This window comes from Podarcis melisellensis, assembly GCF_964234715.1.
Source record: "Podarcis melisellensis genome assembly, chromosome: Z".
NCBI lineage: Eukaryota > Metazoa > Chordata > Lepidosauria > Squamata > Lacertidae > Podarcis > Podarcis melisellensis.
In genome coordinates, this window is record NC_138547.1 from 8,515,557 (window position 1) to 8,531,106 (window position 15,550).

Genomic DNA, 15,550 nt, shown 5'->3' on the forward strand with positions numbered 1-15,550 from the left:
AAAACAACACAGGAGGCAGCAGTTATGAGTTTCTGGTCCCTGCAGCTACAGCAGGTGTGGTGGTTCTCCAGCTGTTTGACTCCACTTCCACAGGCTTCCACTTCATTGTGTCTCAAGACAGATAGATGCCAACATACTACTTTAAAATGTCATGGCTTCCCCCAAATATCCTGGGAACTGTTAAGGTTTAACAGTCTATCCCTCTTTCCAGAGAATTCTGTGAATTAAAGCTTTGAGAGGGGAACAGAAAGTCTTCTAACAGCTCTTAGCTCCCTTAAAATACAGGTCCCAGAATTCTTTAGGGAAAGTCGTGACTGTTTAAATTTGTATCACACTGTTTTAAAGTTAGGGTGCCAATGTGTCCGTACTCAAAATAGGCCTACATGCCGTCCATCATTTCTCCAATGAAAATAAAAAAATAAGGATGTCATCATCATCATTATTAATACCCTGTCCATCTGCATTGCCCCAGCCACTCTGGGAGACTTCCAACAAATATAAAAACATAATAAAACATTAAACATTAAAAAAACTCCCCAATACAGGACTGCCTTCAGGCGGTTTCTAAAGGTTGTATAGTTACATATCTCCTTGACTCGGGGGTCGCATAGCTCCATGTCCTTTAACACTTATCTGATGGAAATAGAGATATCCTTAAAAAAAGTGGGACATTCCAGGATCAAATCTGAAACCAGGATGGCTTCTGTACATCCAGGACTTTTCCTGCAAAATAGGGACACTCAGAAGGTCTGGACCTATCAAAAATAATGGGCCTGACTGACTTACAGTCATTAATTTCAATGGACCTACTACGAGTAGAATGAGTGAAAATTAACTGCCACCCTAATTTGTGGCACAAATTTCGCCACAGGTAAAAGGAAAATAATAACCAAAGAAAGACTCACCATTCTTTTCACTTTCAATTTCTTTTTTTGAGGCTTAGTAGCTAAGATCTCTTTTTACCTAGATTTTGTACTCCCAGTTGGAACTCCCATTAGTTGGTGCTAATGATGACTGTTTTTACTCTAGGGTCTCTGGAGATCACACAGCAGAGGGGATAGCAAAGGTAAGAGACATCCAGGCTCAGAAAGCAGGTCAAAGGATTGCTTTTGAAATGTTGTTTGGACTTTGCAGAAGTTTGAAGCAACTCATGAAAGCTGCCCAAAGCAAAATCTGTTCCCACTAGTGTAGGGATGGGTAACTGGACTTGTCCATTGTCCATGGGTCACTTTTGACAGGTGAGCAGGGCCACCAACCTGTCAACCCCATGGTGTCATTTGATGATTCTTCCTTTGCAGACCAGGCTTCAATTGAAGTTAAGGCTCCAAAAATTCCTGTTGAAAGCAGGGCTTGCTGAATGTAAATAACACTGAATACAAGCCTCACTGCCAAGGAATGATGAGGAGCAGTAATTATTCCTTGGTAGCAAAGGTTGGCCTGGACAGGCTTCACCTGTTACACATCTGATGTTGCATGGTGTCAAGTGAGTGAAAGGTGTGTGTGCCCATGGGTGAAAGTGGCCAGCCAAATTCCTAACCCCTGTGAAAGAGATAAAATCAAATCAGCTGGTAGGGGGAAGCTAATAACCATCAGGGTCACAACAGACATGAAGCAGGAACTTAACCTTTTCAACCTCTGTTAAGGTCCTGCATAAACCCCCCCCCCCCTTTTAAGTTCCTATTTGCAAAAGGAGATGTGTGGCATCATTCTCACAGATTTAATCTTCCCTTTTTCTTTTGGGATGGGAGCCAGGAAAGAGAGTTAGAAATAAGAAACAGGCAAAAGCATGTGACGCAGAGGGAGGGAGAGAATGACCAGGAGCATTGGACAGGGCAGAATCCCATCTGCAGTATTGGTTTATTGCCCACATTTTATAGACTCGGGACTTCAATCTAATTGAAGTCATGGCTGGGGGTTTTTACAGGACCTTGCAGAGAATTGAGAATTAGTTATTAGTTACTCTGAAGCATGAGAGGCAGAAATCAAGTGCATCCATGCCTCCATTTTGTATAAACCATGGGGACTTTTCACATGAACACTATGAATTGCACACACATGGCTGCTTTAAACACACACAAACCATCATGAACACAAAAACATGACAACTGAGTCAACAGCTTCTGCCCAGTGGTGCCAGATCACACCCAGCTCCTAACCCAGACTTCCATGCAGGGTGCCTGTCACCACCTTAGCAGAGGACAGTCCTCTATCTGATTGTTTGAAGGACTGTCCTGGTCCAAGTCCAGATCCATATACAGAAAGAACAGAAGGGACCTGGTGGTCTCCCATCCAGAGTGAACACGTTGATAGCAGCCCCACAGATTACCTGAAGGGAATGTATGGAGAGTCTCCAGGGGCAGACACAGACACCTGGAGAGCCACATTTGGCCCCTGGGCCTGAGGTTCCCCATCCCTGCTTTAGGTTGTGACTTTCATATGCAGGGGGAGGACACCCAATGCCCCCCTTAGAATGATTGTACGTAAGAAAGCTATCACCTGGAGTCCAGCTGGGGGCAGGCTGATTTGTAGGGCAGTACACTGCTCCCTCTAATGATTCAACCTCCACTGTTGTCTCTTCTTCCAAAGGCTCTGCTTTCTATTTACAGAGAGGGTGGCATCTCCACGGGGAAGAATTCCAATATGCAGTCTCCATCTGTAACCTAAAATAGAGCATTCCAGAAGGTGATTTACCACATGGTTCTACTGACTGTGTAAACTGGCCTTCTGGGAACTGAGATGTGTGCCTGTGCACTTATCACAAAAGAAGCCTGGTCCTTGGGTTTTCTTCTCTCATTGCTGTAGGCAGCAAAAAGTAAATCAGTGCTTATCACTGTCCTCCTGCAGAGCTTTCGAACCTGCGTCATCAGGGGCCGGTCCAATTCCCTGGAGCTGCATCGTGCCCCAAACAATTGTGTGAGATTCCAATTGGGCCAGTGGTGTCAGTTGCAGCAGGGCATTCCTCATTTCTTAAAAATGGAAATGAGCTGCTAAGTTCTGCAGGTGGCTTTTGCTGATAAAAAGATTTACAAGGGTCTCTCTTCAGTGTGTTGACTGTCGTTGCAGCTTGCCAGAGCCAACTCTGTTGCTGCCTCCAGGGCGGAAGTTATTGCAAACAGTTTGCGTGCCGCCATGTGTTAGGAGAAAATGTCTGTTCACGAAAACACTTGTCATGTTTGGAATCGCTCTGAAGAATTTGGCTGTAATGTTAAACTTGCTCATGTGGGAGTAAGGCCCATTCAACTCAATAGGTCTTACTTCTGAGTTATAGGGAGGGGAACGGAATTAGATTTTTCTTGCAGCTGAATGAGAAACTACCTAATTTACACTTCCCAGATCAATATGTGAAGAGATAATACAAGTGTCCTTTGTAATTTGTACTTCTCCTGGTTTTGTGATGCGGTTCTTCAACCGATATATACAAAAAGCCACGTGTTATGGAGAAATATGCCTTAAAATGCATGGTATTTTGGAAAATAACATACAGATATATTAGAGGAAATTACTTGCAAAATGCGTTTAGTCAAACTGGCATGCAAAAATGTGTTCATGATGAGAAATTTGTTAAAGAATTTTTAAAATGCTAAAGAATTTTTCACGAGGATTTTTTAATACAATCATACCTCATGTTACATTTGCTTCAGGTTGAGCATTTTCAGGTTGCATAATGCAGCGACCTGGAAGTACCGGAAAGGGTTACTTCCGGGTTTCACCGCTTGTGCATGCATAGACAGGCAAAATGACATCATGCACATGCGCAGAAGCGGTGAATCGCAATCTGTGCACACACAGACATGGGTTGTGTTCCTTTCAGGTTGCGAACGGATCCCGTTCGCAGCCAGAGGTACCACTGTGCATATAATTACAACTTGCTGAAGCAATGTAGGGAACTGGATATAAAGTTGGAAAAATGACATGCAGAAATTGAAATTCCCCAGTTCATCCATTTCCGGGCTAACCTTTCTAAAGGTGATCTGGACATGACTTTCCAAGAGATTGATTGCAACATGTTGTGCCTTTTTGAGAAGTAATTCAGATGTTCAGGGAGAAAGTTGAAATAGCTCTAGTGGTATATAATAAATAATCAGGACAGTTAAAAGAAAGCACTTCTTCATGCAGCAGATAATTAAACTTTGGAACTCTCCCCCACAGGATGGCTACAAACTTCAATGACTTAAAAAGGAGGATTAGGAAATTCTCTCAATTTTCCACTTCTTTACAACAGTCAGGCAATATTTTATGTCCACATATCATGTTTGGGCCACACTAAGCTTTTTATGGGGGGCGCTCGCCCTTTAGGGTCCTCCGTAAACCGACTGATGCCTCTTTCGTACATGGATCCAATAACCGATGAGGAGTTCGCTATTAGTACATTGGACTGTTCTGTGACCCTCCATTGATCTTTCCAATTTTGGTCACTAGAGTCTGACCTCCCTTGAAGCAACAGCACTGTTGTGTGCTACCCCAATCTCTGAGCGCTGTGAGATTCCAGGGTTCCAAGCTCTTACCCAGGGTTTGGTTTCCTCAGAATGAGGGACAGCAGACAGTGGCATCTTTATAATATATGGTTTATTTACACATATATACAATCTGAGTTTGTGATGGAGGGGCTTACAGCATTAACACCCAAAGAAGGTCTTGCTACTGCCATAACCACATATTTGGATTCCAGCAGAAATCAGGCATGGTTCTGACTCCCTGGCTTCCCATCCTGCAACTTTTTTCTCATTTCTAGCTTACACACCTCAGCTCTGACCTTTGTCTTCCTAACTACCAGTGAGATGAAGGAGGGAGCTCCACCCATTTGCAGTCTAGCACAGAGCCACTTCCTTTGTTACCTTAAGGGTCCATTCTTAGAGGACCATTACCAAGAAACTTATCTGGCTCTCCAGCAATTTAAATCCTTGCTGCATCCAGGAAACTGAAGGGACTCTGGCATACATCCTAACACACACACACACCAAATTCACAATGGTGCCTATCTCATCTTTTCAACCTCAGCAGCAGTTGCGACTTTGTACTCAAGCAACAAAAGAGAAGGAACCACACCAGTGGGGGTGGGGTGGGGTGGGGTGGGAGAGAATGCCAGAAGCAAATCCATTAGGTGCAATTATACTTTCATGAATTATTCCTCACATGTTCTGAGTATCTTTCCCAAGGGAAATTATTCAGTAGTGAAATAGATGCAAAGTCTGTGTCTCCTTTCATAAATATTCCTCTTAGGAACAAAAGAAGCTGTCTTCTACTGAATCAGACCATTGATCCTTCTTGTCTACACTGACTGGCAGGGGCTTCCAGGATTCTAGACAGTTGACCTTCCCAGCCTTAAGTGGTGATGCCAGGGATTGAAACTGCTGCCTTATGCATGCAGGGCAAGCACCCTGCTGCTGAGCTACAACCCTTCCCCTCATTATTTCAGAGAGTACCAAGGAATAATTGCTAGGGAGCAACAGGGGAAGATGGCTTTGAGAAAGGATTAGAACACAGGGAAATCTTCTATAAAATATATTATACCAAATGGAGCCTCCAGGTTTTGAGGTGCTCTACCAGGGATTACCACCTTCTTGGGGTTGGAACAATGGCAGGATTAACAGAATTGCAGGGGTGCTTGTAGGCATCCAAATATATCCCTCCTCCCAGTGCATCCTAAACAGATGACTCTCCAGCCTCCAGCAAAGGACAACCACCCCTCTAAGGAAATTGGTTCTCTAGCCAAACTGCTCAACCCACCAAGAAGTTTCTCTTCATAGTCAGCCACAGTCTTCTCTCTTGCAGCCTAAGGCTATGAGATCTAGTTTTGCCTTTTTGGGCAGCAGTGGAGAGCACGCTCCTCTTCTATGTGACTTGAATGTTTAATTCAGGGGTCAGCAAACTTTTTCAGCAGGGGGCCGGTCCACTGTCTCTCAGACCTTGTGGCGGCCAGACTATACTTTGGAAGAAAAATATGAACAAATTCCTATTCCCCACAAAGAACCCAGAGATGCATTTTAAATAAAGGGGCGCATTCTACTCATGTAAAAACAAGCTGATTCCTGGACCGTCCGCGGGCCGGATTGAGAAGGTGATTGGGCTGCATCTGGCCCCCAGGCCTTAGTTTGCCTACCCATGGCTTAATTGAACTCAAATCGTGCCTTTAGCTTGCCTGGTAGGAGGACAGATAGGGACATGAGGGTATGTGGAAAAACTAGTCTATTGTACGAAGGGAAAATTTGCATCCTTTGCTCTGCCCACTTTTGCCTGGGCTCTGCCCACCACTGGCACATGGCCACTAGAAGGCTGGCTAGATGTGGATTAGCCCCACCTCCAGAGGAAAAACACTCTCCACTCCGAGGGATGTAAGAAGCCTGCAATTTCCATTCTGACCTGTATTCACCACAATCAACGCTGTTTCCATTCTGCTGCTATATGGTTTCTCCTAGAGACAGTATGTTAATCATCTCAATATCCACTATTTACCTGAAGCTATGTAAGTTACAGAATTATGTAGCTATTTATGTTACATATATATCCTTTTCAAACATTGAAACAATGTTGAAAACATAATTCATTACATATTTGCAGGCTTAATACTGAGGTGAATGAATACTGATTGTATTCACTTGAACGATTTCTGTTCCTAACCACAGAGAAACATGCAAACTGCAGCAGTTCCCGCTGCTTCCATTTTGGTTTTCGTCAGAATTCTCATTCTCTAGACACCACACATGGCCCCCAAAAGGTTGCCCAGAAGGGAATGTGGCCCCCTAAATGGAAAAACCATTCCCTATTCCTGCTTAAAATGAATTGGGCTGCCATCATCAGGGGTCTTATGGAATCCTGGCTAGGAACAAGAAAGGGACCTTCCCCTCAATCAGGCTCAAGTGTTAACAATTGCTGATTATTCCAAGGGCCAAAAGATTCCCCACCAGCAGGCCACCTACTCTGAAACCTTTTGAGAGCAACTAGCTTGATTTTAATGGAGGAACGCTTTACAATTACAGCTCCTAGCTCAATGTCTGCTAGCCACTCTCCTACATTTCCCACTGATTCCATTCCTGTGTCTGCAGCTGATGAAGGTTCTTTGCCCATTTTTATATTTAAAGAACAGCCTAAAAATCAAGGCATAATGCAAAAATAAAATTATGCAAAGGTTCTAATTTTAAAGTGAAGAGACTCTCCCAGACACTTGAATGCAAGGCAGGATAATGAACCGTCTATTTTTGGAGTTTGGACGTGGTATGAGATAGCAAAGAGACTTGTATGGGAGGGGCGGGGTAGTAGCTTAGTGGCAGAGTGCATCTGCTGATATCAAATCATCCTGGATATCAAATGTATTAAAGGGCAGGAGAGAATGCACAGACTGCTTCAGGGACAGCCAACTTTGTGTTTCCAGATAAGCTGAACTACAAAGCCAGTGTGGTGTCATAGAGTGTTAGACTAGGATGCAAGAGACTAGGTGTGGTGAACTCCCTCTTAAAGGTAAAGGGACCCCTGACCATTAGGTCCAGTCGTGACCGACTCTGGAGTTGCAGCACTCATCTCGCTTTACTGGCCGAGGGAGCCGGCTTACAGCTTCCAGGTCATGTGGCCAGCATGACTAAGCCGCTTCTGGCAAACCAGAGCAGCACACGGAAACGCTGTTTACCTTCCCGCCAGAGTGGTACCTATTTATCTACTTGCAGTTTGACATGCTTTCAAACTGCTAGGTTGGCAGGAGCAGGGACCAAGCAACGGAAGCTCACCCCGTCGCTGGGATTCGAACCGCCGACCTTCTGATCGGCAAGTCCTAGGCTCTGTGGTTTAACCCGTGTCCTGAACTCCCTCTTAAGTGCTGCTTAACTGGTTTTTATGAAAAATTGAAGGGTCATCTAGTCCAACCCCCTGCAATGCAGGAATCTCAACTAAAGCATCCATGACAGATGACCATCCAACCTCAGCTTACAAACCTCCAGGGAAGGAGGGTCTCATCCAGCAGGGTCTTGTTATATTCTTAATGAACTCCCACCATCCCTGACCTTTGGCCATGCTGGTTGGCACTGATGGCAGTTGGAGTCTAACAACACCAGGAGGGCATTGAGTTGACAAGTCATACTGGCATGCAGTATGCCACACAGCGCAGCCACGCATCCCAGCCACCTAACCGACTAGAAGTCCCACATTTGTTTTTTGTTTAAAAAATGGCACCCAGCACACAAGGCCCAGCACACAAGTCAGCATTTCTGGGGCTGGATTAGCTCATGTGTTCCCATTAGTTCAGTACACATGCATACAAAAAATGCATGAATAAGGCCTTACTTGGGAAACAAGTCCCATTTTAATGGATGAGGGTTGTCATTGTCCCCCGCCCCTCCAGCAATGCCTTCTGAGCAATACCATATTATGATGTATGGACGCTCCAAATGAGGCAGAGGGTGAGGGACATGAAAGCAAGAAACTGGGTGGAGGAAAGCTACCTTCAACCCTATGTTTCCCAGCAAACTCCGCCCCCCAAAAAGACAATGCCGGATTAGAAACAACAGTCTTCTTTCTCTTATGCAAAGAATGGAATTTATCTTCAATCTGGAGCACACACATGGCTCACCTGAAACCTTATGCTTATGTTAATCCTACTCAGACTAGATCCATTGGAAATAATGGGCATGTATTGCATAGGCTCCTTAATTTCAATGAATCTTCTCTGAGTAATACTAAGTTGGCATCAACCCAAAGAAAGGGTGATGTTATTCTTCAATTATGTTATCTTCGTCATGTACAAATTCATAAGTGGCAATGGTCAAATAACCAATGGACTAAGATTTCTGCAGTCAGGTGATAGTGGCCCTGAAAAGTTCATTTCCCTTAATGCTCTTTCTCCTCCTCCCACTCCCAGCCATCTTTTTACAGAGGTCTAGCAGGATCCCAGGTAACCCTGAGCAGCTTGGTGAACCAAAGCCGTGTGATGCTGGAGGAGCAAGCACGTCATCTCCTGAATGAACCTGAGCGATCCACCATGGGCTATTACCTGGATGAGTACAAGGAGAACAACATTCCAGTCGATGCCCTTGTCATGGCTCTGTTTGAACTGCTCAACACTCACGCCAAGGTTAGATGGGAGAGGTCCAGTCGCGAGGGTGGGGGTGGAATAATGAGCTAATCAGGGTTCTGGTAGGGGTTTCCAGCTTTTTCTTGACTTTCTGCTATGCGTGTTTACACACTGCATTGAGCAAGGGGAAACAGGGTTTGCTTGCATACATGGGTTCCAACAAAACTTGCATCTGCTTGCATCTTCAGCTCATATCCGCTCACAGATTGCATCCATGAAATCAGGAATCCTTGTGAATAACCAGGGTCCCTGATTGTGCTCATACAGTTTATTCTCAGACAGTTGGCATAGACATAGGTTCATTGTGTGAAATGAATATAGTGGTGGGCTATGGGCTTACAATTACCCTCCCCCCATGTATTCAGTCTAACATGGGATCAACCCTCCTATGCCCGCACAATCAAGACAGAGCATGAGAAAGGAGTGAGGAGGTTCCTGCTATGCATGCAGAAAACCAACTGTGTAGATGGTCCTAGGGCACAGCTCTGAATAAATTATTCAATGGAAATAGCATTGCCAATTTCTTTATATCTGATAAGGTGCTCCTGTGTAATCCTGTTGCTGCCAGACAGACAGAAATGGAGACGGCCAATGATAGTTTGCTGCTGCCCCATGTGGTGAGTTAGTGGAATTGCAGTCCAGAGCATTGCCTAGGTCAGGGGTCAGCAAACTTTTTCAGCACCTTGTGGGGGGCTGGACTGTATTTTGAAGGGGGGGATGAACAAATTCCTATTCCCCACAAGTAACCCAGAGATGCATTTTAAATAAAAGGACACATTCTACTCATGTAAAAACACACTGATTCCTGGACCATCCGCCAGCTGGTTTGAGAAGGCGATTGGGCCGGATCCAGCCCCTGGCCATCGCTGCCCTAGGCAGTAGCTACATGAGTGACCCTACCAATCCTGGCTACCCATTGGTTCTCCCTGAACCAGAAGGGTTATGAAGGCTTCCAGATGAAGCTGAAACTTTTTCTGAGCAACAGCACTTTCTACCCTGTGTTGGGTACTTTCTACCTATTACCTTATCTCTAAGCCCTCTAAAGGTCTTCACTTGTTTTGTGTTTTGCTTGCCTGTTCAATCAGCATTTAAAGGACAGAGGAGCACTGTCAGAACTAAACTGGACAACTCTAAACAAATGGATTAAGCCTAAGCAAGTTTTGATTTAGTGCTCTGCTTAGGGATGGGTAGTAGAGGAGAGAATTTCAGTCCAGCTTGCATTTAAAGGCAAGCCTACCTAATTTGCTCTTTATGAAATGTTATGCAAACTGAAAACATAGCAGTCCCTTGAAATTCACACTTCTCCAAATTTGGCCAGGCAGTTTTCTAGCCAAGTAATGTTTACAAAAATACATCAAAATGCAGATGTAGCAGAAAATAACATACAAAAGTGCAGTATTTTAGGGGAAATTGCTTGCAAAAATGTGTATATTAGGAAAAAATTAGCCCTAAAATGTTGATGAATTTTCATGAGGTATACACACACACACACACACACACACTCATATGGAAACGTAGAACACTGAAATTAAGATTGGAAAAATAACAAACAGATGCACCCATCCCTCCCAACCTTGGGTCAACAAGTTGCTTGGAGTGAACAGCCAGTCGAGTGGTTATCTGACCTTTACATACTTGTATTATCTAATTGAAGAAGTTATCTAGCCCAGGTATGGGGAACATTTTCCAGCCTGAGGACTGCATTCACTGACGGGAAGCCTTTCAGGTTCCAAGTTCCATTGATGGACGTGGCCAAAGGACTAAGTCAATGGAGCAATGGATGTGATTCATATTTTTGACCAGTGGGCTACCTTTCAACAACAGAAAAGTCAGAAGGATCTATACACATGCACTCCTCTCTCAACCCTGGCAAGTGAGAGGAATTAACAGAATTCAGGGGCACATTCCAAACAGGCATAGCACTTGAGAAGGATGTGAGGCAGAGACAGTGAGAGGTATGGCATGGTGAGAGTACTGAGGGCCAGATAGAGAGGACTGAAGAGCCACTTTTGGCTCCTGGGCCTGAGGTTGCCCACCCATGTTATAGCAAATCAATCAATTATTTATTGTGCTTCACTAAAGGCCATTATAAATTCAATTACAGATCCAGCAAGTCAATTAAAACCTGTTAAAAGAAATCCAGAGATATGGATTTACAGTCAGTCAAGTTAATGAATTGCCTGCAGAGTCTACAGCATTGTCTTTTATATAGCTAGCATGAATACTTTTAGCAGCTTTAGCAAATAGGACTGTTTTGTATGTGACAAACAGATCACAGTCAGATAATAGCCAACATATTTTCAATTCAGGGTTCTGTCCCTATAGTGGTGCCAGCATCTGTTCCAAAAATCTATTTCTGGGGTTTTGATAGAGCTAACAATGGAGTATATAATGGGGGAGATCTTCTACTTCACCTACCCCACAATTACAAAGTCTTAAATGCATTTTAGTACAAAGTCTTAAACATTTTTATATCTTCCATCTAAGGCATTGTTTGAAAACGGAGAGCTGTAAATGCAGTTCTCAGGAAGGCAAAAGTAAGTGACTGGAAGTATTGATCTCTGGTGTGGTTAGATTTCAGCAAATAGTACCAATGGGAGAATTTTGAGATGGGGTAGAGATAAATCTTGCTTGTTGTTCTGTTTATGAATCCAGTCCCTGAGCAATCATTTAACCCCAGGGATTACAAAAATATCTGTTGTACACGTCTTGTACTAACTTGGCCCAAACACCCTTCTTCCATTGTTCCTCCAGGCAGAGTCTAGGCAAGTAGTCCTTTGGCATATCCAGGACCGTTTATAGTACAAAAAAGCAGCCATCTCTGCCCTAGCTTTTACAAACACCACACCTGTCTCTGTGCTAAGGAAGGTAGCTGGGGTATCTGGAGGTACCTTAGGAAGCTTCAGCAGATAACCTTAAGAACTTATTCTGGCACACTTCCAGGTCTTTCAGGTTATTATGATTGATCCCCCATATCTCAATACCATACTGCATTTGAGCAGTACTGCTGAGAGTACTGAGGGCCTGATAGAGAGAACTGAAGAGCCACTTTTGGCTCCTGGGCCTGAGGTTGCCCACCCAACCATGTGGCAATTCTCTCTTCTTTCTTTGCAGTTCTCACTCTTGTCAGAGGTCAGGGGAGTCATATCTCCTCAGGATCTTGACCGCTTTGACAATCTGGTCCTGAAGAGGGAGATCGAATTCATGAAGGCCCGGCAGCCCTCAGGGACAGGAACAGACTCCTACTCCTTGATGTCCTGCAGTGACACAGTCTCTTCCACTGGGAGTCATTTCACTTCTACCACAGTCAGTTCAGCTCGGGTAAGTGCCTTCTCCTCTCCTTCAGTGGTCTGATATGTGCCATGGTTGGACATTTTCATGTCCTATCCCCTTTTAGTTAACAAGATATAGCTAAAATTCAAACTAAACATTACATATATATAAATGTGTCATTGAAGATTGCCTGTAACTCAGTGGTAGAGCATCTGTTTTGCAAGTAGAAAGTCCCAGGTACATTTCTTGGCACATCCAGATAGGGTTGGGAATGCTCCCAGTCTGAAAACCTGAAGAGCTTCTCTGCCAGTCAGTGTAAATAGGGCTGAGCTAGGTGGACCCATAGGCGAACTCAGGCAGTGGGGTCTCCAGTCAATGACTAACAAAGCCCTACTATAAAACTTAGCCAGTTGCTCCAGGACTTTGCTGAGACAACTTGGATGGTTGGCATCAGTTACAGGAGCACTGTTCATTGTCCTGAACCTGAGAAACATTGATCTCCTTTCAAAGTGCCTTTGCCTTTGGAACCGGAAACTACAGACCTCTCTGTATAAGATGGCTTCTTACGTCTTGAGGCTGCTGCTTATTAAAACACAAATTGCCAGCACAATCTAGACTGGTATCTTAGTAAGAGGGGGAAGACTGGAAGTTTTAATCCTTTGCCCCAGTTCCAGATTGTAGGCCCTGTGCATGCAATTTCCAGGGGGGAGATGCAAGCTCCAACTAATACAAATCAGATATATGGGGCACCATCCAAATTGCAAGCCCCCCTCCCATACAGGATGAAACAACCTTACATTTAAAGGCACAGCTAGGTATCGTCTCCATCTGATTTGACTTTATGACATCATCACATAGCCAAACGAGATGCAGTGGCAGCCACCAATTTGGATGGCTTTAAAGGGGGGTTAGACAAATTCATGGAGGAGAAGACTATCTAGGCTACTTGTCATTAAGAGTATGTTCTACCTCCACCGTCAGAGGCACTCTGCCTCTGAATACCACTTGTGGGGAATCTCAAGTGTGGAGAATGTTGTTGGGTTCAGGACCTGCCTGTAGGCTTCCCTTTGGCTTCTGTGAGAAGGAGATGCTGGACTTGATGGGCCTTTGGCAAGGCTCTTCTTGCATCCTTAGGTCCTTAGGGTCTTTTCTCCCTGACTTCTGCCTGTTAAAACTACACCCAATCATAGACTTTGCCGCTTTCTGTAGGGCTATGTGGGGAAACATAGCGTTATGCATGCTCAGCTGACCTCTTCACCTCTCCCCTCCTGCCAACCTTCCCCGCCCTCAGAGTCATTGCTATATAACATCTCAGAGACCTCGTCACATACACGACGTCTAATTAAGTTAGCATAATCACCTCTAAGCATGCAGCCTCACCGCCACAAAATTAATTTGCTGGCCATAAAACACCTTTTCATCATAAACGCATTAGCAGCCTTGGGAAATTGAAAACCTCTTTTAATAAATGGAGCTGATGATTCTGGTAGTTCAAAGGCAGGCATTGCCCAAGAGTGGAGGCTGGAGGAGGCTGGGAGTGTTTGCCTGGAGATGGAATAGGAAACCACACTGCTGTGTTTTTTGAGGGCTAATTCTAGAAATATTATTAATTAATTTCTTGTTGTTGTTATACAGTTGATATGCCAACATGGCTTCTAAGCAGCTTACAGCTTTTTGTTCTGCCCTCACTCTGATTATTTAGAATAGGAGTGCGGCATCTTAGGCCCAGGGGGTCACCTGTGGCCCTTGAGGCTTCTCTAGCTGAGGTCACCGGCCTTGTTCTGTACCCTCCTTGAGTGTTTTTGCCTGCCTGTAATCTGTCCTCTGATTATTCTTCCTGCTTGACTGGATGTGTGGGTGTAGAAACTAGCCCACTGTAAAAAAAGGGTAAAATTTGCATTCAGTTCTCCTACTTTTGCCTCTGGTACTGCTCAGCACTGGCTTCTGGTCCCTGCAAAGTTGCACAGAAGGGAACGCCATGCTGGGTTGCTAATTGGTGCAGCAAAATGGGAGAGTGGCACTCTGCTCTTTAAAGCACTGTGCTGTCTGCCCGTAAGCAGCCAGGCCTTGTTCAAGGTGTTCATAATTCCCTAAATGGCTCATAGCCAGCGGAGGCTGGTTCTGGCGGGAAAATGGGGCACTGCCCAACGAACCTCAACCATTCCCGGCCTGTCTGTCTTCTTACTTTTCCATCTCCGGCGTATTAAGCAGTTGGTCCCTTACCTTTCTCACCCTGATCTGGCCACAGTGATCCATGCGACGGTCACCTCCAGGCTTGATTATTGTAACTCGCTCTATGCGGGGCTGCCCTTGAAGCTGACCCAGAAACTCCAACGGGTGCAGAATGCCGTGGCGAGGCTCCTTACAGGGTCCTTGCCACAGGATCACATTCACCCAGTGTTTTTCCAGCTGCATTGGCTCCTGGTGGAGTACAGGGTCAGGTTTAAGGGGCTGGTTTTGACCTTTAAAGTCCTATGTGGCCTAGGACCCACGTACCTACAGGACTGCCTCTCCCGGTATGCCCCGCGGAGGACCTTAAGGTCCACAAATGACAACATTTTTAAGGTCCCAAGTCGCAAGGTGGTTAGATTGGTCTCAACTAGGGCCAGGGCCTTTTCAGTACTGGCCCCGACTTGGTGGAACGCTCTGTCACAAGAGACTAGGGCACTGCGGGATTTGACATCTTTCTGCAGGGCCTGCAAGACAGAGCTGTTCCGCCTGGCCTTTGGTTTGGACTCAGTCTGACCCTTATGGTGTTGATTTATCGGCTACTTTTAAAATGAGGCTGCATTTTAAATTGCATTTTAACCTGTATTTTAAATTGTGTGGTTTTTTTCCTTTTCTTTTTCTCCCCCCCCCCCCATTATGTTTTTACTGTGATTTTATTGGTGTTAGCCGCCCTGAGCCCGGCTCTGGCCGGGGAGGGTGGGGTATAAATAAAATTTATTTATTTTTATTATTATTATTATTATTATTATTATTATTATTATTATTATTATTACTTTCATCCATGTAAGGCCGTGGGGGAGGGGTGACTGTCAGCACCCTCCTCCTTAACCTCAGTGTTGCCCTACGTGGAAGCAGGGAGCAGGATGGGGTCAAAGCTGGAATTAGTTGTCTCTGTCATTAGCTCTGGCGCCACCTGCTGTTCCAATGGGCACCAACCACCACTGCCCCAAGCCTAAGTATCTTCAGGAGAACACCCTCCAGTAGCAGCCA

The 15,550-nt window shown here is 44.9% G+C and overlaps 1 protein-coding gene across 4 annotated transcripts in view; it reads left to right on the forward strand.

The window, feature by feature from the left end:
* Positions 1-15,550, forward strand: part of WHRN (whirlin) — a 114,977-nt gene that overhangs the window by 78,449 nt on the left and 20,978 nt on the right. For all 4 annotated transcript variants that reach the window (XM_081896377.1, XM_081896378.1, XM_081896375.1 and 1 more), the window contains 3 exons: positions 1,030-1,066; positions 8,846-9,058; positions 12,173-12,379. In XM_081896377.1, coding sequence (XP_081752503.1) covers positions 1,030-1,066; positions 8,846-9,058; positions 12,173-12,379 — 457 coding nt within the window. The remainder of the gene's footprint in view (positions 1-1,029; positions 1,067-8,845; positions 9,059-12,172; positions 12,380-15,550) is intronic.